Below are 23,357 nucleotides of genomic sequence, written 5' to 3' on the forward strand. Positions count from 1 at the left end.
TCAGAGATCATGCAACCAATCATAAGGAACATCAATATTAACGCCTTCCAATATTCCATTCATCGCTTCCCAGAATTCGCTGTTATATGTCTGATGATCAGCTCCGTGGCCTTGCTCAATCTCAGCAGTCAAAAGTTGATCATATGCTTCTTGTTCCAAGGTAGTCAAATTTGTAGTTGCATCCTCTGTAAGCATGGCCATCATATTATTTTGGTTCCCCCATATGGTAACTTGATTTCCTTCATCACTATTAATCAACAATTGGCTATTCTGGTAATTCAGTCCACTCAAATAATCATCTGGCGCATATTCTGCATGCAACATTGTATTTTCAATGAACTCATTGTGAGTCTCGTTCCCTTGACAAACTGTCGCCGGTTGCAATGTGCAGTAGTCATCATCAGGTCCATGCAACATAGCTTTGATTATTTGAGCGAGCTCTTGTTCATCCATAGAAACTGCATCATCCCTCACTATTTTCTCTCTTATATTCTTCTTGATTCGGCACACAACAATATCTTCCTTAGGAATATTATTTTCTCTAAAGAAATCATCCCCGACGAAATACTCTAGCCAAATTTTGTTATGCTCTCGTTGTTTACTTCTACAATGAAACTTGAAATTTCTTCTAAACCCCACCACAGTTCCCTTACCATTCGTGATAGGAACAATACCTGTTTGGCCTTTCCATGTCCCGTTGGCGCAAGTTCGACGAACCCTTGTATGCTCGCTCTTCTGCTTCTTCAACCGAGTAAAAAAATAGCGAACTTTCTCTTCAGAATTAGAATCAGCTCCAAATATCTCCCATGGTGGCCGATCTCCATAAATATCCGCATGTTGGAAAGGGTATTCACTCGACAAAGTCTCGCCCTTTAGGAATCTTTTCAGAAAGTTGATCAACTCTGCATCAGTTGGGTGAAACCGAACACCCATAATACGTAGGCGTGCAGCTGGTAGCGTCGACATGGCTTTTTCTTGTGTCTGGAGAATCAACCCAAGAATGAGACAAGTAACTACCGCAAAACCCGAAGAGAAGAACTACTGTTTCTCTCGAAGTTCGAAGACAAGAACAATGAAAGTAAACCCTAAATGAATGGCTTGGAAGCTAACTAACGTGAATGCTTAGTGGACTATTTATAGATATCTGATCAGGTTAATTTCAACAGAGAAAATTTAGGAAATAAATTTACTACAGAGGGAAAAAAGTGTTGATATGTGGGGGAAGGTTACGTGAGCTTGGGACTCAAGTTACTTTCTTTCCCTGAATTTTATATTTCCTAAATTGTTTACTCTTGATCTAACTTTACGGGCAATTCATAAAAAGAAAAACAAGAACTAACTTAATACTCGATGTTTTAAGATAAGAATATGATAAATAGTCTCCTTACCTTTTCGTTTTATTTATTTTAGTAGCTAATTTCATTCGTTGAATAGAAAATTTAAAATTAACTGTTCTTGGGATCCAAGGTTAAGCTTGAGGCTCAAGTTGCTTTCTTTCCTTAAAACCACTCCTAAGTTTTTTCACATTTTAATTGACTAATTAACATGTGATTTTAACAGAAGAAACTGAAAAGATAATAGTTTCCTTTATTTTTTTCTTCATTTATAATTTATTTAATTTTTCTAGCTCCATTCATTCAATAGGAAATTTCTAGTTAACAGTATTTTACCTGAAGAAAATGCGAAGGTAATTTATACTTCCCTCTTTTTCATTTACAAAGTTTTTACATTAACTAAATTCAATTAATGCGTGGAACAGAAAATTTCTAAATTAACAGCTTTTTCTTGAAAGTAACTTAACTCTAACCAATAAAAAATCATTGAATTGTGATGATTAAAAAAGTTTAGGAAGAGGCTAATAAACATTCTTCATAATTAAAGAACTCGAACCAATTAATAATAGATCATTGAATTAGGAATAATTTAAAACATCTGTGAAGAGACTAAACCTTCTCCATAAAGAACTCCACCCAATAAAAGAAATAACTGAATTAAAAATATTTTAATTAAAAAGTGTGTGACAAGTCTAAATCTTCTTCATAAAGAACTCTAACCTAAAAGAAATATTTTGAAAAAAAACTATAAGAAATAGGTGAAATATTTAAAAACGAAATTGTGAAGACTAAATTAAACCTTCTCCATATAAAGCATAAGAATTGTCTTCGGATAAAATCAAAATCACAAATCTGGAATATACAATCTATTCTTGATTTTAGGAATACTAGTCTTTAGGTACGCGCGTTGCGCGTGTATTCTGTCTTAATGAGTACAATTTTTTAAGGAAGTATATAAATTTTATGTTTGGCTTAGTACTATAAAAGAAAAGTTTAAGAAAAAAGTATACTTTTTAAGATAATAATTATTGATCCTATTTATCTAATTATTCAATAAAGAAAGAAACTCAGCCCTACTGCAATGCAGTATTTTCCTATACATATGCGGTATTTCCCTATTTATAATTTGTAGATGAGTATTTATATTTTTGGACTCCTATATTACATATATAGCTACAACATTTATATATGTTTCCTTATTTAATTATACAAGTACTGAGTATTATTTAATGATTATTCCTTCATTTCAATGAAAATGGTTGTAGATATGTAAGGTAAAAGTTGAGATATTTTCGTTGTTGTTAGATTTATGTGTTGACTCGACATTTGCATTCAATTTTATGTATTTATTTGAATTGAAGTGATAAATCTTTTTTAAATATTAGAATTTCGTACATAGTTCAAAGAGTTTAATAAATAAAACTTAATTTATTTTAAAGTCTTAAAAATTATGAGAATAATTTAATGACTATTTTGTTTAGTGTGAAATCTAATTTTAAAGGGTAAAAATGACGAATGATATTTCGCTAAGCGTATTCGTACTTTAATATAGATAGATAGATATATTTCAAAGTCTTAAAAATTATGAGAATAATTTAATGACTATTTTGTTTAGTGTGAAATCTAATTTTAAAGGGTAAAAATGGCGAATGATATTTCGCTAAGGGTATTCGTACTTTAATATAGATAGATAGATATATAGATATAGATGTGGTCTCAACTTTCTTTTTTTACAGAAATTAAACATTCTTTTCTTTATCATTCGTTGTTGTGAAAATTAAGAAGAGACAAATATGAGTAGGACATTACATTTTCATAGCACTCATAGTAGTTAAAGTCTCGTAAGCATTTTACTAATTAAATACTATAAATACTTCATGGTTCTTCTGTAAATATTAAAGAAAATATTCAAAAGACAGTTCTAAGTTCTAAATTTTTAGTCTAGGTAAACATAACTTCATTTGTAGTAGTATTTCATCGATAATAGAATTAAAACTATGATAGGTAGTGTATCTCTTGTTAACGAAAGGATAGGGGAGAAAAACGTTTTATGTTCGTTTTTTTCTTTCGTTTTAATAATTTATATAAGGTAAAAGTATAATAAATTTTGAAGTCCTTAGGATTTTATATCTAGTTCAAATAAGTAAGGATTTAATACACATAATATAATTGATTTTCAAGTCCTAGATATTAGGAAAACGAATTAAATGACTATTTTGTCCGGTATAAAATAAAATTTTAAAGGGTAAAAAAGACGGATGTTATTTCGCTAAGGGTCTTCGTACTTTTTTTTAAAATTTATTTATTTAAATATGTCGTAAGTTGGCATTCCCTTTCATTAAACTAGCAAAATATACAAAAGAGGGGCACCATACGTCCTTACCTCACCAAAAGTTGAACTGGAGTTGCTAAATATCTCCAGCTATCAGATTCTACCTTAGAAACTAAAGCATCAAGGGAAAACTAGATGTACAAGCTCCTTCTTTCCAGCTAGATCCCTATACAAAAAATACAAATAAGCTCCAATTCCCAGTGCCAGATACACTTATGAATTTACAAAAATATACTCTTCTTTTGCTTATGCCTAAAAGAAACCATTTGGATGAAACTAACCTATAAGGCCCTTTTGCTGAGACTGGTAAATCTTGAGATGAAGTGATACTCAATGCATCGTTGTCAATTCCCCGCTTGGCAAGTGCATTCGCGACCTAATTAGCTTCTCTATAACAATGTTGTACTTCACAATTTATCCGAATAATAAGATTTTGGATATTCTTGATCGTGTCCATCATCTATCAAGGTACCGTGGATTTGCCCTTAATCATGTCTATGACCAACAACGAGTCGCATTCCAGAATAATATTACACATGTTATAATGACTACACAATTTGATGCCAGCAAGAGCAACCTTGGCTTCAGCCATGTTACTGCTAGCCCTTCCAACTGCCTGAGCTAAAGCAAAGATACATCTTCATGTGTGATCCCTACAAATACCACCAATGCCCGCAAATCCTTCACCATTCTTACTACCATCTGTATTAATCATGATCCAAGAGTCAGGAGGTTTTCCCATATAATAGGAATGCAAACAATCCTAGGAACAAGATTAACTATCTGATGACAAATACTTTCTGAGTTGGTATCCCATTCTCTACCACTCTGTCTTAGCAAGAATCCATTTGAGATGAGTTAGAATTTGGTAAATAATTCCTTTCACATAGTACCCTTTTACCTCCAAATTTCACGGCACATCTTGCCTTCCAGATCTCCCAAAATATAACCACAGGAGTAACTTGCAAGATAGTTTGATGAACTCTATTCTTAGGTTTAAGAGCCCACCATCTCTGTATCATTGTAAAAATAGGAATATCATTAATATTCCATCTGATCCCCAAAGGACCTCTGATGTTCGGTATGATATGCATATATTTAACCATTATTGCCTCACATTATAGTACTTTTAATCATATTTTGAGTATTAATTATATTAGTTTATGTTTAATATAATATTTTAACTGTATAGGAATGAAACGGTGTGAAGATGAAGAAATTTGGAGCAAAACTGAATAAAACGTGAAAGGAAAAGAAAGGAAAATAAATGAATATAAAAAGGAAAGAAAAGGGGGGAACACGCTTTGGTGTTTGTCCCCAAGTGAAAGACAAGAAAAAGAGAAATAAGCAAGGCTTCTAACATACAAAGAATTTGAAATTGAAAAACGTTCACTGCCTCCAGTGCCACGGCCAGTGCTAGGCGCTGGTCTGGAAGTTGCGATTGCGGGATTTTTCTATTATGCTCGGGATAAGGTTATTTCGGCTCTACATGATTTTAGCTCGTATAAATGGGGTTCTAAACCTAATTTGGAGGGGATCTAACATACTTTGAAGGAGAATTCACGTGGAGGAACATACACCACGCTTGGAGGAGGCTTCTAGCTAGTTTTTCTTCTCTTCTCTTCCTTTAATCTCATAGTTTATTAGTTCTAGAGTTTTGGGTGCTACATGAACGTTGTAGTTTGAAGCTTGAATTGTTCTTATTATTTTATCATATTAGTTTATTTATTCAATCTTGCACTTAATTATTTGATTGCTTGATCACCAATTAAATACTATCTACGAATCTAGAATTGAACTCGGGAGAGGGAATTTTAGATTGCATATAAGATTGAGTTGAGCGAGATCTTGAACTCGAACATCGGGAACGAATTTGCGGTTAGGATAGGAATATACAAAAGTATGACCAACTCTCATAATAGTGTCATCAAAAGGCAATTTATCTTTTAAGATTCTCTGAACCAAAAAAGACATTTTAAAAGGTAAATATTTATTCCAAATGCTTTTGAAAAAATAGCTATATCCTTTCTCTACCTAATACAATTCCAAGCCGATGAAGTAGTAAAGCTACCACAACTATTTGGCATCCACACAGGGAGATCAACAGAGTTATGGTTACCAATGGGAATTGACAATATCTGTTCGAACAATAATTCAGGAAGATGTAAATTAGATATATTCCACTTATTATTAACGATAACATCGCTAACAGCTTGATTGCATGGAGGTTCCTGCAAATGGATAATCTGAGCAATAACACCCAATTCTGACCAATTATCCCACTATAAACTACTATTGCCTGAGTTGATCCTCCATAGTAGTAGCTCTTCCATCTTCTCTATGATCTTTATCAAATTATTCCAAGCGAGAGAATGATTTGGTTTAACATTGTAGTAAACAGGGTGAGAGTTGCTGCAATATTTAGCTTGAAAGAAGTTAGACCACAACGTCTTACAAGTTCCAAATCGCCACCACCTTTTCATAGTTAAACTATTACTAACATCAACCAACCTCCTGAAACCCAAGCCTCCTTCCTCTACTGGATAGCACAAATTATCCCAAGAACTCGAGTGATATTTTTGTTTTCCCATCTATAGACCCCGAGAAAAATTTGGCCATATAACTTTCGAATTGCTTAAAAATAGTTTTACACGGTTCTATGGCAGAAAGCAAGTAGATAAGTTGAGACATTTTTTCATGCTTGATAAGAGTTGCTCTACCACCAATATATAGCAACTTACCCTACCAACCTGTTATCTTCCTCAAAAATTTTGCAATCATATCAATGAAGTGAGATATCCTCCGTCTTCCCACATACAAAGGGCATCCTAAATAGGTGATGGAAAAATTGGCATGATTGAATATATTATAATTTGTCTTCGCCTTTTAATATAGTATAGATATCATTCTCTTTCTTCTTATTATGGCCTCCTCTTCTTATTGGAAGATCATGGAGGCCTTCCTTCTAGGCCCATGGGTTAATTTGTGTGGGTGTCCAATTGGAAAATCAAGAAGGCACTTTCATTTCAAGCCCAACATTACATGTAGGGGTGTCAAATGGGCGGGTTGGGTTGATTTTTGGGTAGGTCAAAATGGGGTGAGTATTTTACGCGTCCAAAAGTTATTTGAGCTAAGATGAGCTGGGTCAAGATTGAATAAAAATTAACCCAATTTTAAATGGGTCGAGAAGAATTAAGTCAAGATGGACTGAGTTCAATAAATGGGCGAATTCAATAACCAACCCAACTTTGAACTGGTCAATAACCAACCCAACCTTAGACGGGTCATTCGGGCTTGAGCATAATATACTGGACATGCATAGTTGGTCTTTTAGTTGAAAGAAAACGTGGTGGGGGGCGGATGTTATTAGATTTTCTTGGTGCAGTAGTACTTGCTAGCTATTTCTAAGTTCTGCATAAGCGTTTAAGCTCGCAAAATGTCCAATTTTTTTCTCCTCCCCACTTGATGTGTGGTGAATTTAGGAACTTTGCTGATAAGAACTTGAAATGAGAATTACAAATTACTAGATATTGTAAAATATATTTTGTGACTAGAGCTGTCAGTTGTGCCTTTGGGGACGTCCAACAAAACTGGGACTAGAGTTGTCAGTTTGTTTTTGGTGTTGCATAAACTTAAATCGAAGAAAACCATGTAGCTGTTGAGATTTCTGATAACGTGGAGCAGTTACCTTGACTGTGAATGCTCTTAGGATCTAGTGTTTCCTTTATTTTCCATAGCCATTTATTTGTTACGATCTGGTGTTTCTTATTTTTTTTTCCATTGCTGCTGCAACTTTGCTTTCCTAAGCGGAAGGTATATCAAAAACTGTCTCTCTACCTTCACAAAGCAGGAGTAAGATCTACGTATATACTACCTCCCCAGACTTTCACCCGTGGGATTATATTGGGTGGTTTGTTGTTGTTGATCTTCCCAAAGCAGAAAAAGGTATGTCCAATTTATAAGGGATTTATGAATGCGGAGTTATCAGATTTATTTGGTACATATCTTAGCAGAGTTAGGTAGTTTTTTCTAATTTCTTTTGGTGGACAAAGTTATTCGGTATTTGCTGCAACACGAAAAGTTCCAGCATAATATACTGGAGATTGGAGCACCTGTGTATGAACTTTCATCATATTATGTTGGAACTCTAGCACACGGAAAGTTTCAGCATAATATACTGGAGATTGGAGCACCAGTGTATGAACTTCCAGCATATTATGTTAGAACTCGAGCACATTATGAAATTTCAGCATGTTATGCTGGATGCTCACATGTAAAAAATTCGAACTCCAGCATATTATGCTGGAATATTTTCCGGATTTTGAACAGTGTTTGTCACGACCCAATTTCTCTTAAAGGTTGTGATGGTGCCCAACGTCGCCACTAGGCAGGCCAACGGTGAATTAGCCGTGTATTTATTCTTTTTAATAATTTCAAAATAGTTGATATTTATTTATTAAATAAGTGAGAAGTGAAAAATTTAATAAAGTAAAGCGACAACTAATGAAAGAGCGAATGTAGTGAAATAAATGCTCAAAAGACACAAAGTCTCCTAGCATGTTTCCAAGACCTGGTGTCACAAGTGTATGGGAAACTAGTAGAATATACAAAACACTAAGCTACTGTTTGAAATAGAGTAGATAGAAAGTAAATACAAAAGAGATACTGTGGGTGATTCAGAACGGCCTCAGAGAGCAGCTCACCACTAAGCCTCGGGGTAACGTGGGTGCGCGCCTGGGTGACTGCCAGATGCACCTGCCTCAGATCCTGCACGTTTAGTGCAGAAGTGTAGCGTGAGAACATAAATAACATGTACCCAGTAAGTATCCAGTCTAACCTCGAAGAAGTAGTGACGAGGGGTTGACATTGACACTTAGTATGGGCCAATAATAAAATATAAAAATTCTAAATAGGCATGGAATATGTGAATAATAAAAATAACACAATGGCAAGCAATGAATAAATGATCATTTAACTGATAGTAAATTCCAAAATCTCTATCTAACACATACTAGTTCCAAATCAATTTCGGACATTAAATAAATTATAACCTCTCAAGCCATAACATAATATTAAGTATAATCGAGCTCCGAGTATTATCATATACGATTTCTTAGTCAATTCTTCCAACTTAAAGCTTTCGAAATGAGAATTTTCTTTCCAAATCAACTCTGATCTTCCCGAAATTAAATTCCGACCACGCGTACAAGTCATAATACCTAAAGTGAAGCTGCTTAGGCCTCAAACCTCCGAACAACGCGCTAGGGCTCAAAAAGACCGATCAGGTCGTTACATTCTCTCCTACTTAAATATACGTTTGTCCTCGAACGTGCTAAGAACTGCTCTAGAGTTGTCTGAAATCATTGTTTAAAACATCGTGCACCTACCCGTGCTACCATAACTTAGTTGACATTCTCTAATTAAGCACCATACTTATGGATTTTGTTGGTACTAATAATTAGGCTCAAGCATGAGAATCTCAACCAAACAACTCCCTCATTCAAAATCAACTTTAAGAAATGCAAAGGAGTTTCAAAATAATCAAGTGACAACAAAAAACCTCAAGAAGTGACTCAAAAGCACTAGTCTACTACATATGCTCAATTTACTCATTTCGGGATACATCAATATCACTAATCCATCCTAATTCATATGCCCTCACAAGAAAGAAAGTCCCAAAATCACCATATTTACAATAACAACACAAGGGACAAATGCACAAAGACACTCACTCTCAACACTTTCAAGTGTTACAAAATATCATGCCATAAACTTGCCCTTATTTTAATTCGCCGCCTATTCAAGAACATTCATTTGGAGATCCCATAAGGACTTTTTTAGCTTGTAATGTAGGTTTAGGGAAGGGTAGGATAAGCATTTGGGATACAAGTGACTACACCCTCCTTGAACACTACTCACATTTGTCTTTCTTTTTGCACTTTGCTTTTTTGAAAACACATCGCCCCTATTGGCATCTAGTTAACAACATAGAACCACCTTAAAGTACCTCTCTAATCTTCTCAAGACTCCATATTTATATATACACATATTATTCTCTCCCTTTTTTTTTTTTTTTTTTTTACTATTTTCTTTTGGAGCTTGAGTAACTTCATATGAACAACTTTGAGGTATATGTTTCTACCCTCAATGTACAACCCGCGATAAAATGGGTAACCAAGGGAAAGAAGACACTTTTAAGTTTTGATATCCATGAGATTAGTCATACTTGCTTTAGAGAGAACTATGTGAAGCAGTTAGGGCCACGAAGAAGGAAAATAGGAGCTGAAATTGTACCTATTCAACCTTTTTCCATATAGCTTTGTAAGCTATTTAGGCAACTAAATCCATTCTTTTGCTACCACAATAATGGAAATATTATCCTTTCTATTACCTCTAAACCAAGAATTGGAACTCTCCAATTTCCATGGAGAAGGAATTAAATTACTTAATGTTTGTGCTAACACCACACATAAGTTCGATAACACAATCTGCTTGCTAGTTTTGATTAAGATTTTGAATTGCACATGTACAGCCGTGATGGAACATATTACTCCACTTATATTGGGAGGAAAACGGAACAATGAGAAGGAAAAAGATGAAGTATTCTACTGCTGTATAATTCATGCAATAGAATTGATGCATATGTTAACTGTCTCTTTCTCTGCTTTAACCTTTATTTATGAGGAGAAAATAATTTCTTTTGGGAAAAACCTAAACATCCACTTCCTTCCAAATATAGTTAGTACTAGTAGGGATAGCCAGGGCTTCGCCCGGGCCCAACTTAAACAACCTATATGTAAAAATAGCACGGGCTAGTCAGTTTTTGGACTGGTAATTAAAAAATAGTCAGCGTTTGCAAAGTCATTGAAAAATAGTCATTATTTTACTGCAACACGGACCGGTCCAGCATAATATACTGGAGATTGGAGCACATGTGTATGAATTTTCAGCATATTATGCTGGACCGGTATATTATACTGGAACTCCAGTATATTATTTTGGAGTTCCTGTATATTATACTGAAACTCCAGTATATTATGCTGGAATATTTTCCGGATTTTGAACAGTATTTTCGTTCAGATTTATCTTTACATAAAAAGTGAGTAAATTTCGATTACTTTTGAAATTGTGGCTATTTTTTAATTATCACTTGTAAATCTGGCTATTTTTGAATTTCTCCGAAACCTATATTGTTTCCTTATACATTGTGTTACTTCTGATTCTCACCGTAATATTTCGACTTTCTCTTGTGAGAGGTCTCACTAATTTTTCAAATTCTTTATCATGATTTTTTTCAAGTACCAAACTATTGTAAAAAAATGTACAGTGACAATATCTGCAAGGACCCAAAAGCAAATCGCACAAAGTTTTTTACCCTTTGACTTTTAAATTTCAGTTTTCAATATTATATAAGTTCGTCAAAAAGTAGATCGAGCTGAGCGTGTTGTGAACTAAATCATCAGAAAGGAAAAACCCTGCAGAAAGTGCGAGCCTAGTTGATCCGCATGGACTTAAAAGGAGTATGCATGAAAATATTTATGATCATTTTTATTTAAAAAATGAGTTGATAACAGTATTGCTGAAGCAGAATCAAGTGAAACTTTATTAAAATATTAGTAGATGAATAGCATGACTTATATAAATACAAGTATTGATAATGAGAGAAGGAGCATACCAATTTACATTTGATAACTTTAGTGAACTTGGTAAAACTATATCTAAAGAAGGCTGCCCAAGATTAAGGACCCGTTTGGCCATAAATTTTGCCAAAATAAATTTAAATTTTATTTGGTAAACACATATTTGGCCATAGATTTTGCCTACATTTTGGCAAAATCCAAAATCTCAAATCCCAAACCCCAAAACCAGCTCAATAGCTAGTTTTGGGCCAAAATATTACTATTATATTTTTTTAAAAATTGTCCCAAACTTTTGTATTTTATAAAAGAACCCATAATTTATTATTTTGTAACAATGTTGTTTCGTCTTCTCGGTCACCTCATAGTGTATCTATCATGTAGTTCATTGTAAAAATGATAATTTTGTATCAAATTTATTTATGTTCAGGACTATGGTTTGCGATAATATAACGAATGTTATTGATAATTGTACTGTTGGGTATTTATGATAATTTTTAGAACTTGTGGGTATAAGTCATGTTTCATATTTTTTCAAAATAAATTTGGGAAATATGTTTTGAAAACTGATGTCCAAACACATTTTCATCTTCAAACCAAACTTCACCCAAATCAGATTTTTCAGAACAAATTTGACAATTTATGGCCAAACGCTAGCTAAGTACATGCCACCTCTATTAATATTTGCAGATGTAAGCCATTTCTTCTCAGAAAAAGCATGTAATTGTATTTCATAAAGAACTCGTCGTATAGAGAACACATACTAACAGGAAAACTCTATCAATATGAGAAGACTATCCATAAGTACGTCAGTCAACATATTCAAAGACACTTTTTTTCCCTAAATCAAGTTACAATCAGAGGACTCTTAGTTTACTGAAAAACTAGTAAATGTATCCGCGCTTCGCGCAGTCGTAAAGGAAAATAAAATATGATTACATAATTAATGTCCTATAAAAGAAACTCAATCTCTACTAATCAAATAAATTCATGACTTTATCATGAACTATTACATTGATTACAACCCGTGAAATGAAAAGGTTAAAGTATGCATTTGGACGTTATTTGGTTGAAGTGTGAAAAACAAAAGTATTTGATCTCCAAATATTATTTCAAATAGCATTTAATAATAGCTATAGCGAAGCCAAAATAATCTTCATGAATGTCAGCTATTCCCGTTTTGAGAATTTTACTGCATTTAATAATGTACCGTTAATCCAAATTTAGCAGTCAACAACAATTCAATGCGTGAGATTAGAATTTTACTGACATCATTCTTATATGGTATAAATAATTTTTATTTTTCTTGTTTTACTTTCTATTTTGGGTACTAAAAAAGCAGTAATAAATCATGAGCAACTAATGTCTACAATGGCCATAATTTAGTTTTAATTAGATTACTCTTATAGTGCTGTAACCACAACTTCTAATATTATTAATGCTAAGGCAAAATTACATACAATGTGATTTGATCTTACACATAAGGCCTCTCAATTTGTTATTTTGACATTCGTTCACTTGCCCCTCCTTTGTACTTATACAATTTTACAAAAACAAGAATATCCAAAATTCAGAATCTGCAGTGCAACAATGCGAGGTAATAAAAGTGGTATAATCTTTCCTTGTTAGGACAATCGACCAACCACAATATGATGTCGTATGAACAACTAATGCCAATAAACTGCTCAAATAAATCTACGTTGCCAATCCCACAGAGAAGAAAGATGTTTTGGTCATGTATTCTCGGTATTGTTTATAGAAGAACTCGTTCTCACTGATTAATGCAAATGCATCAGAAGACCTAATAATACCGCCATCTGAGGTATAGAATTCTAACATGGATGAAATGATACTTTTTTCCTGAATTCTAGAGTTGACCCAGTCATCACTCCTTCTCATCCTGTTTTTCAAAATGCCTCTGATATGATCATGTCGATGATAGAGGATAATTCCATTTTTAGGGGAGGGGTGATTCCATCTTCTTTCCCTGTGAGTTGCAAAAGCTGTAGAAATAAAAGGTGATTGTAGATCAGTAAGCCAATTAATGGTTATGCACTACATGAAAAAAAAACTGTGAAAGATGTTGGTGCATAAGGTGTGAAAATTAGAAGAATAGGTAAATAAAAATAATAAACTTGTAATCATGCTATTTTAGGAGTATGTTGCGTTTGTTTTTTCTTGAATGGAGTTCTCCACTTGGAAAAAAACTGTAATGCCTATTGCATAACGAAGGTAAGTTAAAAAGTGGCAGTGTAGCTAAACCAATTATTTTCTACAAAGGTTAGAGCCTAAAAACAATGCAGGCAAGAATTAAAAGTTAATCTTCTATTTAAAAACCTAGTTAGAAATAGCACTTCCCTAATTGTCAATACATATAATGATTCATGATCACTTATTTCACATGTACCATTCGATTTTCTTTTCTCTTCACTCAATTATACGTGTCAAAATGCATGAGTCCATGTATGTTTTTCAAAATAACTTTAATGCCGGTACCAATATATAAAACAACAGGGAACAATAACTGAACTACAAATATATCACATGAATAGTAAGGTAAGACCGAAAAAATATAATGAAAGCAAATGTAAATGATCTACATATATCATGAAAGATAAATCCTGATCCCAGAGTCAATTTTATGGTGATCTTTTTTAAGAGAACATCTTTTTTAATTGTGGCAAAAATCTACTTTGATTCTTTTCCAGAAAACAGTTTAGTTTGATTCATAGTAATCAACAAATTACAGCGTATAAAAACTGAATTATAAATGTATCATAATAGCAAGGTACATGTCATGACTCATAAATAGATCGGAAAGACACAAGGAAAGCAAATGTAAATGAATTACATTTGATATATCATGTAAGATAAAATCCAGTTACAATGATCATATAAAAATTAAAGGCCATCCTAAACTGTTCCTGATAATTCCATGAGTCAACCTTATGGTAAAAATTATTTTTGGAGAACAGTTGTGTTCATTTTGGTGAAAGACTACACTGCTTCTTTCCTGGAAATGTTTTAGCTTTAGTTGTAGTAATCTACAAATTACAGGGAAGAAAAATTGAATAACAAATGTATCACAATAGCAAGGTACATGCTTTAAATATCCACCCTTTTAGTTTTAATTCACATCACCAGTATTTCTGAAGGAAATAACAGTCAGTCATACCCAAGTCAGACATACGGTAATGAACCCTAAATGACCATTAAAATATAATCCAAAATTAAACAGCAAAATAAAATAAGTTGTTATAGCATCTTCTTGTAGATACCAAAGTTGAAGGTTTACCGGTGGTGACGAATTTGCGGAAGATCCATCAGAATGGCTGTGAGAGTTCCTTGAACATATGAAACTATAATGGTGGCAAAGAGATGTGGCTTCGCATACCCTCCTGAAATTGAAAAGCCTGATTTTTAGCTTGTCGTTTGTGAATCGGCAGCTTTATTCCTCTTTCATTGGTCTTAACGGAGGTAGAAGTAATTAGTATTGTTAAACGGTGCCTTTTTTAAGTAATAATTGATTTTGTCTTAAAATGTGAGTAGTAAATGTAAAAACAAAAGAGATAATAGATAAATACACTTCTTGATTTATGAGAGGTGCCAACTCATTTTCTCAAGTCCCTCTATTATATATATATATAGATTGACGACTGCAGTCTTTTACAATAGATAAGAATATGTGACAAAAAAAGAAGACACAATCACAAGTTGTATTTCTTTTACTAAGTTTTTTGCTTTTCCTACAAGAAATGCAACAACAATGTACATACCAAAGAGTACGTTTCTGAACTCGCTATTGGGAATTGAAAAAAATAAACAGCAAATATTATCATCACAAAAGAGAATGATTTCAACATGCACGAGTTTCTCTTCAAATGCTAACTTTTTTCACGTCTCCTATCTACTAGAAGTTGCGCGACCAATCATCTGCAGGTAGAAGTGATTTCAGAGATCATGCAACCAATCATAAGGAACATCAATATTAACGCCTTCCAATATTCCATTCATCGCTTCCCAGAATTCGCTGTTATATGTCTGATGATCAGCTCCGTGGCCTTGCTCAATCTCAGCAGTCAAAAGTTGATCATATGCTTCTTGTTCCAAGGTAGTCAAATTTGTAGTTGCATCCTCTGTAAGCATGGCCATCATATTATTTTGGTTCCCCCATATGGTAACTTGATTTCCTTCATCACTATTAATCAACAATTGGCTATTCTGGTAATTGAGTCCACTCAAATAATCATCTGGCGCATATTCTGCATGCAACATTGTATTTGCTGAGACTGGTAAATCTTGAGATGAAGTGATACTCAATGCATCGTTGTCAATTCCCCGCTTGGCAAGTGCATTCGCGACCTAATTAGCTTCTCTATAACAATGTTGTACTTCACAATTTATCCGAATAATAAGATTTTGGATATTCTTGATCGTGTCCATCATCTATCAAGGTACCGTGGATTTGCCCTTAATCATGTCTATGACCAACAACGAGTCGCATTCCAGAATAATATTACACATGTTATAATGACTACACAATTTGATGCCAGCAAGAGCAACCTTGGCTTCAGCCATGTTACTGCTAGCCCTTCCAACTGCCTGAGCTAAAGCAAAGATACATCTTCATGTGTGATCCCTACAAATACCACCAATGCCCGCAAATCCTTCACCATTCTTACTACCATCTGTATTAATCATGATCCAAGAGTCAGGAGGTTTTCCCATATAATAGGAATGCAAACAATCCTAGGAACAAGATTAACTATCTGATGACAAATACTTTCTGAGTTGGTATCCCATTCTCTACCACTCTGTCTTAGCAAGAATCCATTTGAGATGAGTTAGAATTTGGTAAATAATTCCTTTCACATAGACCCTTTTACCTCCAAATTTCACGGCACATCTTGCCTTCCAGATCTCCCAAAATATAACCACAGGAGTAACTTGCAAGATAGTTTGATGAACTCTATTCTTAGGTTTAAGAGCCCACCATCTCTGTATCATTGTAACAATAGGAATATCATTAATATTCCATCTGATCCCCAAAGGACCTCTGATGTTCGGTATGATATGCATATATTTAACCATTATTGCCTCACATTATAGTACTTTTAATCATATTTTGAGTATTAATTATATTAGTTTATGTTTAATATAATATTTTAACTGTATAGGAATGAAACGGTGTGAAGATGAAGAAATTTGGAGCAAAACTGAATAAAACGTGAAAGGAAAAGAAAGGAAAATAAATGAATATAAAAAGGAAAGAAAAGGGGGGAACACCCTTTGGTGTTTGTCCCCAAGTGAAAGACAAGAAAAAGAGAAATAAGCAAGGCTTCTAACATACAAAGAATTTGAAATTGAAAAACGTTCACTGCCTCCAGTGCCACGGCCAGTGCTAGGCGCTGGTCTGGAAGTTGCGATTGCGGGATTTTTCTATTATGCTCGGGATAAGGTTATTTCGGCTCTACATAATTTTAGCTCGTATAAATGGGGTTCTAAACCTAATTTGGAGGGGATCTAACATACTTTGAAGGAGAATTCACGTGGAGGAACACACACCACGCTTGGAGGAGGCTTCTAGCTAGTTTTTCTTCTCTTCTCTTCCTTTAATCTCATAGTTTATTAGTTCTAGAGTTTTGGGTGCTACATGAACGTTGTAGTTTGAAGCTTGAATTGTTCTTATTATTTTATCATATTGGTTTATTTATTCAATCTTGCACTTAATTATTTGATTGCTTGATCACCAATTAAATACTATCTACGAATCTAGAATTGAACTCGGGAGAGGGAATTTTAAATTGCATATAAGATTGAGTTGAGCGAGATCTTGAACTCGAGCATCGGGAATGAATTTACGGTTAGGATAGGAATATACAAAAGTATGACCAACTCTCATAATAGTGTCATCAAAAGGCAATTTATCTTTTAAGATTCTCTGAACCAAAAAAGACATTTTAAAAGGCAAATATTTATTCCAAATGCTTTTGAAAAAACAGCTATATCCTTTCTCTACCTAATACAATTCCAAGCCGATGAAGTAGTAAAGCTACCACAACTATTTGGCATCCACACAGGGAGATCAACAGAGTTATGGTTACCAATGGGAATTGACAATATCTGTTCGAACAATAATTCAGGAAGATGTAAATTAGATATATTCCACTTATTATTAACGATAACATCGCTAACAGCTTGATTGCATGGAGTTTCCTGCAAATGGATAATCTGAGCAATAACACCCAATTCTGACCAATTGTCCCACCATAAACTACTATTGCCTGAGTTGATCCTCCATAGTAGTAGCTCTTCCATCTTCTCTATGATCTTTATCAAATTATTCCAAGCGAGAGAATGATTTGGTTTAACATTGTAGTAAACAGGGTGAGAGTTGCTGCAATATTTAGCTTGAAAGAAGTTAGACCACAACGTCTTGCAAGTTCTAAATCGCCACCACCTTTTCATAGTTAAACTATTACTAACATCAACCAACCTCCTGAAACCCAAGCCTCCTTCCTCTACTGGATAGCACAAATTATCCCAAGAACTCGAGTGATATTTTTGTTTTCCCATCTATAGACCCCGAGAAAAATTTGGCCATATAACTTTCGAATTGCTTAAAAATAGTTTTACGCGGTTTTATGGCAGAAAGCAAGTAGATAGGTTGAGACATTTTTTCATGCTTGATAAGAGTTGCTCTACCACCAATATATAGCAACTTACCCTACCAACCTGTTATTTTCCTCAAAAATTTTGCAATCATATCAATGAAGTGAGATATCCTCCGTCTTCCCACATACAAAGGACATCCTAAATAGGTGATGGAAAAATTGAAATGATTGAATATATTATAATTTGTCTTCGCCTTTTAATATAGTATAGATATCATTCTCTTTCTTCTTATTATGGCCTCCTCTTCTTATTGGAAGATCATGGAAGCCTTCCTTCTAGGCCCATGGGTTAATTTGTGTGGGTGTCCAATTGGAAAATCAAGAAGGCACTTTCATTTCAAGCCCAACATTACATGTAGGGGTGTCAAATGGGCGGGTTGGGTTGATTTTTGGGTAGGTCAAAATGGGGTGAGTATTTTACGCGTCCAAAAGTTATTTGAGCTAAGATGAGCTGGGTCAAGATTGAATAAAAATCAACCCAATTTTAAATGGGTTGAGAAGAATTAAGTCAAGATGGACTGAGTTCAATAAATGGGCGAATTCAATAACCAATCCAACTTTGAACTGGTCAATAACCAACCCAACCTTAGACGGGTCATTCGGGCTTGAGCATAATATACTGGACATGCATAGTTGGTCTTTTAGTTGAAAGAAAACATGGTGGGGGCGGATGTTATTAGATTTTCTTGGTGCAGTAGTACTTGCTAGCTATTTCTAGGTTCTGCATAAGCGTTTAAGCTCGCAAAATGTCCAATTTTTTTCTCCTCCCCACTTGATGTGTGGTGAATTTAGGAACTTTGCTGATAAGAACTTGAAATGAGAATTACAAATTACTAGATATTGTAAAATATATTTTGTGACTAGAGCTGTCAGTTGTGCCTTTGGGGACGTCCAACAAAACTGGGACTAGAGTTGTCAGTTTGTTTTTGGTGTTGCATAAACATAAATCGAAGAAAACCATGTAGCTGTTGAGATTTCTGATAACGTGGAGCAGTTACCTTGACTGTGAATGCTCTTAGGATCTAGTGTTTCCTTTATTTTCCATAGCCATTTATTTGTTACGATCTGGTGTTTCTTATTTTTTTTTCCATTGCTGCTGCAACTTTGCTTTCCTAAGCGGAAGGTATATCAAAAACTGTCTCTCTACCTTCACAAAGCAGGAGTAAGATCTACGTATATACTACCTCCCCAGACTTTCACCCGTGGGATTATATTGGGTGGTTTGTTGTTGTTGATCTTCCCAAAGCAGAAAAAGGTATGTCCAATTTATAAGGGATTTATGAATGCGGAGTTATCAGATTTATTTGGTACATATCTTAGCAGAGTTAGGTAGTTTTTTCTAATTTCTTTTGGTGGACAAAGTTATTCGGTATTTGCTGCAACACGAAAAGTTCCAGTATAATATACTGGAGATTGGAGCACCTGTGTATGAACTTTCATCATATTATGTTGGAACTCTAGCACACGGAAAGTTTCAGCATAATATACTGGAGATTGGAGCACCAGTGTATGAACTTCCAGCATATTATGTTAGAACTCGAGCACATTATGAAATTTCAGCATGTTATGCTGGATGCTCACATGTAAAAAATTCGAACTCCAGCATATTATGCTGGAATATTTTCCGGATTTTGAACAGTGTTAGTCACGACCCAATTTCTCTTATAGGTTGTGATGGTGCCCAACGTCGCCGCTAGGCAGGCCAACGGTGAATTAGCCGTGAATTTATTCTTTTTAATAATTTCAAAATAGTTGATATTTATTTATTAAATAAGTGAGAAGTGGAAAATTTAATAAAGTAAAGCGACAACTAATGAAAGAGCGAATGTAGTGAAATAAATGCTCAAAAGACACAAAGTCTCCTAGCATGTTTTCAAGACCTGGTGTCACAAGTGTATGAGAAACTAGTAGAATATACAAAACACTAAGCTATTGTTTGAAATAGAGTAGATAGAAAGTAAATACAAAAGAGATACTGTGGGTGATGCAGAACGGCCTCAGAGAGCAGCTCACCACTAAGCCTCGGGGTAACGTGGGTGCGCGCCTGGGTGACTGCCAGATGCACCTGCCTCAGATCCTGCACGTTTAGTGCAGAAGTGTAGCGTGAGAACATAAACAACATGTACCCAGTACGTATCCAGTCTAACCTCGAAGAAGTAGTGACGAGGGGTTGACATTGACACTTAGTATGGGCCAATAATAAAATATAAAAATTCTAAATAGGCATGGAATACGTGAATAATAAAAATAACACAATGGCAAGCAATGAATAAATGATCATTTAACTGATAGTAAATTCCAAAATCTCTATCTAACACATACTAGTTCCAAATCAATTTCGGACATTAAATAAATTATAACCTCTCAAGCCATAACATAATATCAAGTATAATCGAGCTCCGAGTATTATCATCTACGATTTATGCCAAGGTCGTACGGCCCGATCCAAAATACTGTATGCACTGCCAAGAGTCGAACGGCACGAACCAGAGATACATCTATTATACTTCTGATGACGTCCAAATCCACTACTAAAATGTAAATGGACACGGTCACATACAATATAATTTACCCAACTATGAGTCGGGGTCGAAGGCCGAGGTAGAGCTCAGTCTAGAGCTCGAGTAGTTGCACCTATTGTAGAACCTCAGGTGGACCTTCAGTAGGAGGTTCCAGTTCAAAATGTGCTAGTTGGACCAATTCAGGTCCCGGAAGGATTCATAGCCACTTCAGTACTTCAGGATGCTCTAGTCTGTTTGGTATGTCTTATGGAGGGCGTGGCCCAGAATGGTACATTTCCAGTGGTACCAGCCGTCTAACAGGACGGGGGAGGAGCACAAACTCCCACTACTCCTGCTCCGAAGCAGATGGCTTCCCAGAATCAGGCTCCAGCAGCCCCGCCAGTTGGGGTAGTTCAGCCAGTTGTTGCGGCACAGACCGATGATAGGCCCGCCATGTCTTTTGAGGCCTTATTGAGACTGGATAAGTTTACTAAGCTCTTTCCAGTTCACTTCAGTGGTACACCTTCTGATGACCCACAGGATTATCTTGAACGCTGCCATGAGGTGCTGCGGAACATGGGTATAGTTGAGACCAATGGGGTTGATTTTGTTGTATTTCAGATGACGGGTTCCGCCAAGAGATGGTGGAGAGATTATACATTGACCTGACCAGTCGAAGCGCCTGCACTTACCTGGGAGCAGTTCTCAACTATTTCTGGATAATTTCCTCCTTATCACACTGAGAGAGGAATTGTGCAAGCAATTTAAGCATCTACCGCAGGGCAGTATGACTGTTACTCAGTATGAGTCCCATTTTGTAGTTTTGGCCCGTCATGCTCTCCTTTTAATACCTACGAAAGGAGAGATGGTGAGGAGGTTTATTGAGGGACTCACTCACCCTATCAGACTTCAGATGGCCAAGGAGACCGAAAGTGAGATTTCTTTTCAGGCAGCTGCTAATGTCGCAAGGAGGATCGAGATGGTTCTTGCACATGAGAGAGGGCAGAGGTCTGAAAAGAGGCCTCATTAGTTCGGTGGTGCCTCGTATGGAGGCAGGGGTAATTTTGGTAGGGGTCACCCTCCCAGACCATTTCATTCAGCACTTCATGCATCTCCCGGTGCTTCAGAGAGTCACAGTCCTATTATGCCTTACTATGGACAGCCAACATTTAGTGCACATTCAGCTCCTATCAGTGCATCACCACTCTAGAGTTACTACAGCGGTTATCTGGCTCATTTGGGTCAGCTTCAGCTTCAGCAGCCACGACATGGGTGTTATGAGTGTGGAAACATTGGTCACATCAAGAGGTATTTTCCTAGATTGGCGAGTAACAGATCTCGGCAAGATTCTCGTGCCATCATACCGGCACCGGTTGCTTCACCGCCTGCTCAGCCAGCTAGTGGTAGGGGTCAGGCAGCCAGATGTGGAGGTCAAGCCATTAGAGGTAGAGGTCAAGCTATTAGAGGTGGAGGTCAGACCGTTAGAGGTGGAGGCCAGCCAGTTAGATGCCGTCCCAGGGATGTAGTTCAGAGTGGTGGGGCCCAACACCGATTTTATGCTTTTCCAGCTAGGCCTGAGGCCGAGTCATCTGATGTTGTGATCACAGGTATTATTCCAATTTGCCATAGAGATGCTTTAGTTCTATTTGATCCAAGATCTACGTATTCCTATGTGTCCTCTTATTTTGCTTCATATTTAGTTGTGCCTTGTAATTCTCTGAGTGCTTCTGTGTGTATATCTATATCGGTGGGAGACTCTATTGTAGTAGATCATGTCTATCGTTCATGTATGGTTACTATTGGTAATCTTGAGACTAGTGTGGATCTTTTACTTCTTGATATAGTAGATTTTGATGTCATCTTGGGTATGGATTGGCTGTCCCCTTATCATGCTATATTGGATTGTCATGCCAAGATAGTGACCCTAGCTATGCCGGGGTTACCTCGGTTAGAGTGGAAAAGAACTCCTGGTCATTCTGCCAGTAGGGTTATTTCTTATATGAAAGATCGGCGTATGGTAGAGAAAGGGTGACTAGCCTATTTGGCTTATATTCGCGATCCCAGTGCGGATGTTCCTTCTATGGACTCAGTACCAGTTGATCGTGAATTTCCAGAAGTATTTCCTACAGAATTGCCAGGGATGCCACCCGATAGAGATATTGACTTCTGTATTGATTTGGCTCCGGGCACTCAACCTATTTTTATTCCACCATACCGTATGGCCCCTCCAGAGTTGAAAGAATTAAAAGAGTAGTTATAAGACTTGCTTGATCAGGGATTCATTAGACCAGTGTCTCACCCTGGGGTACATCAGTATTATTTGTAAAGAAGAAATATGGCTCTATGCGGATGTGTATAGATTATCAGCAATTGAACAAGGCCACTATCAAAAATAAATATCTTCTACCAAGAATTGAATACTTATTTGATCAGCTTCAGGGTGCCAAGGTATTTTCGAAGATCGATTTGAGGTCTGGTTACCATCAGTTGAAGATTAGGCCATCTGATGTCCCTAAAATAGTTTTTCGAACTCGGTATGGGCATTACGAATTCCTAGTGACGTCACTTGGGTTGACAAATGCCCCAGCAGCATTTATGGATTTGATGAATCGGGTGTTCAAGCCTTATTTGGATTCTTTTGTGGTTGTATTTATTGATGATATCTTGATTTACTCCAACAGTCGAGAGGAACATGAGTAGCATCTTCGAATTGTGCTTCACACTTTGAAGTATAATTAGTTATATGCCAAGTTTTCAATATGTGAGTTTTGGTTAGACTCAGTTGCCTTTTTGGGGCATGTTGTATCAGTAGAAGGCATAAAGGTGGATCCTAAGAAGATTGAGGCTATTCAGAATCGGCCTAGACCTACTTCAGTAAT

At 35.7% G+C, this 23,357-nt stretch overlaps 2 protein-coding genes across 2 annotated transcripts; both read right to left on the reverse strand.

Annotated features, from left to right (window-relative positions):
* LOC107795229 (NAC domain-containing protein 6-like) lies at positions 1-966 on the reverse strand. The gene has a single exon (XM_016617827.2). The coding sequence runs from the start codon at positions 964-966 to the stop codon at positions 1-3; it is 966 nt and encodes a 321-aa protein (XP_016473313.2).
* A 16,352-nt stretch (positions 967-17,318) lies between these two features.
* LOC142179854 (uncharacterized) lies at positions 17,319-17,879 on the reverse strand. Its single transcript, XM_075250739.1, has one exon. The coding sequence runs from the start codon at positions 17,877-17,879 to the stop codon at positions 17,319-17,321; it is 561 nt and encodes a 186-aa protein (XP_075106840.1).
* Between the last annotated feature and the right edge of the window lie 5,478 nt (positions 17,880-23,357).

Source organism: Nicotiana tabacum, chromosome 4 (genome assembly GCF_000715075.1).
Source record: "Nicotiana tabacum cultivar K326 chromosome 4, ASM71507v2, whole genome shotgun sequence".
NCBI lineage: Eukaryota > Viridiplantae > Streptophyta > Magnoliopsida > Solanales > Solanaceae > Nicotiana > Nicotiana tabacum.

Bases quoted from the DNA above. Each gene is read 5' to 3' on its own strand.
- LOC142179854 (XM_075250739.1), bottom strand. From the start codon at position 17,879: ATGGGAAAACAAAAATATCACTCGAGTTCTTGGGATAATTTGTGCTAT.
- LOC107795229 (XM_016617827.2), bottom strand. From the start codon at position 966: ATGTCGACGCTACCAGCTGCACGCCTACGTATTATGGGTGTTCGGTTT.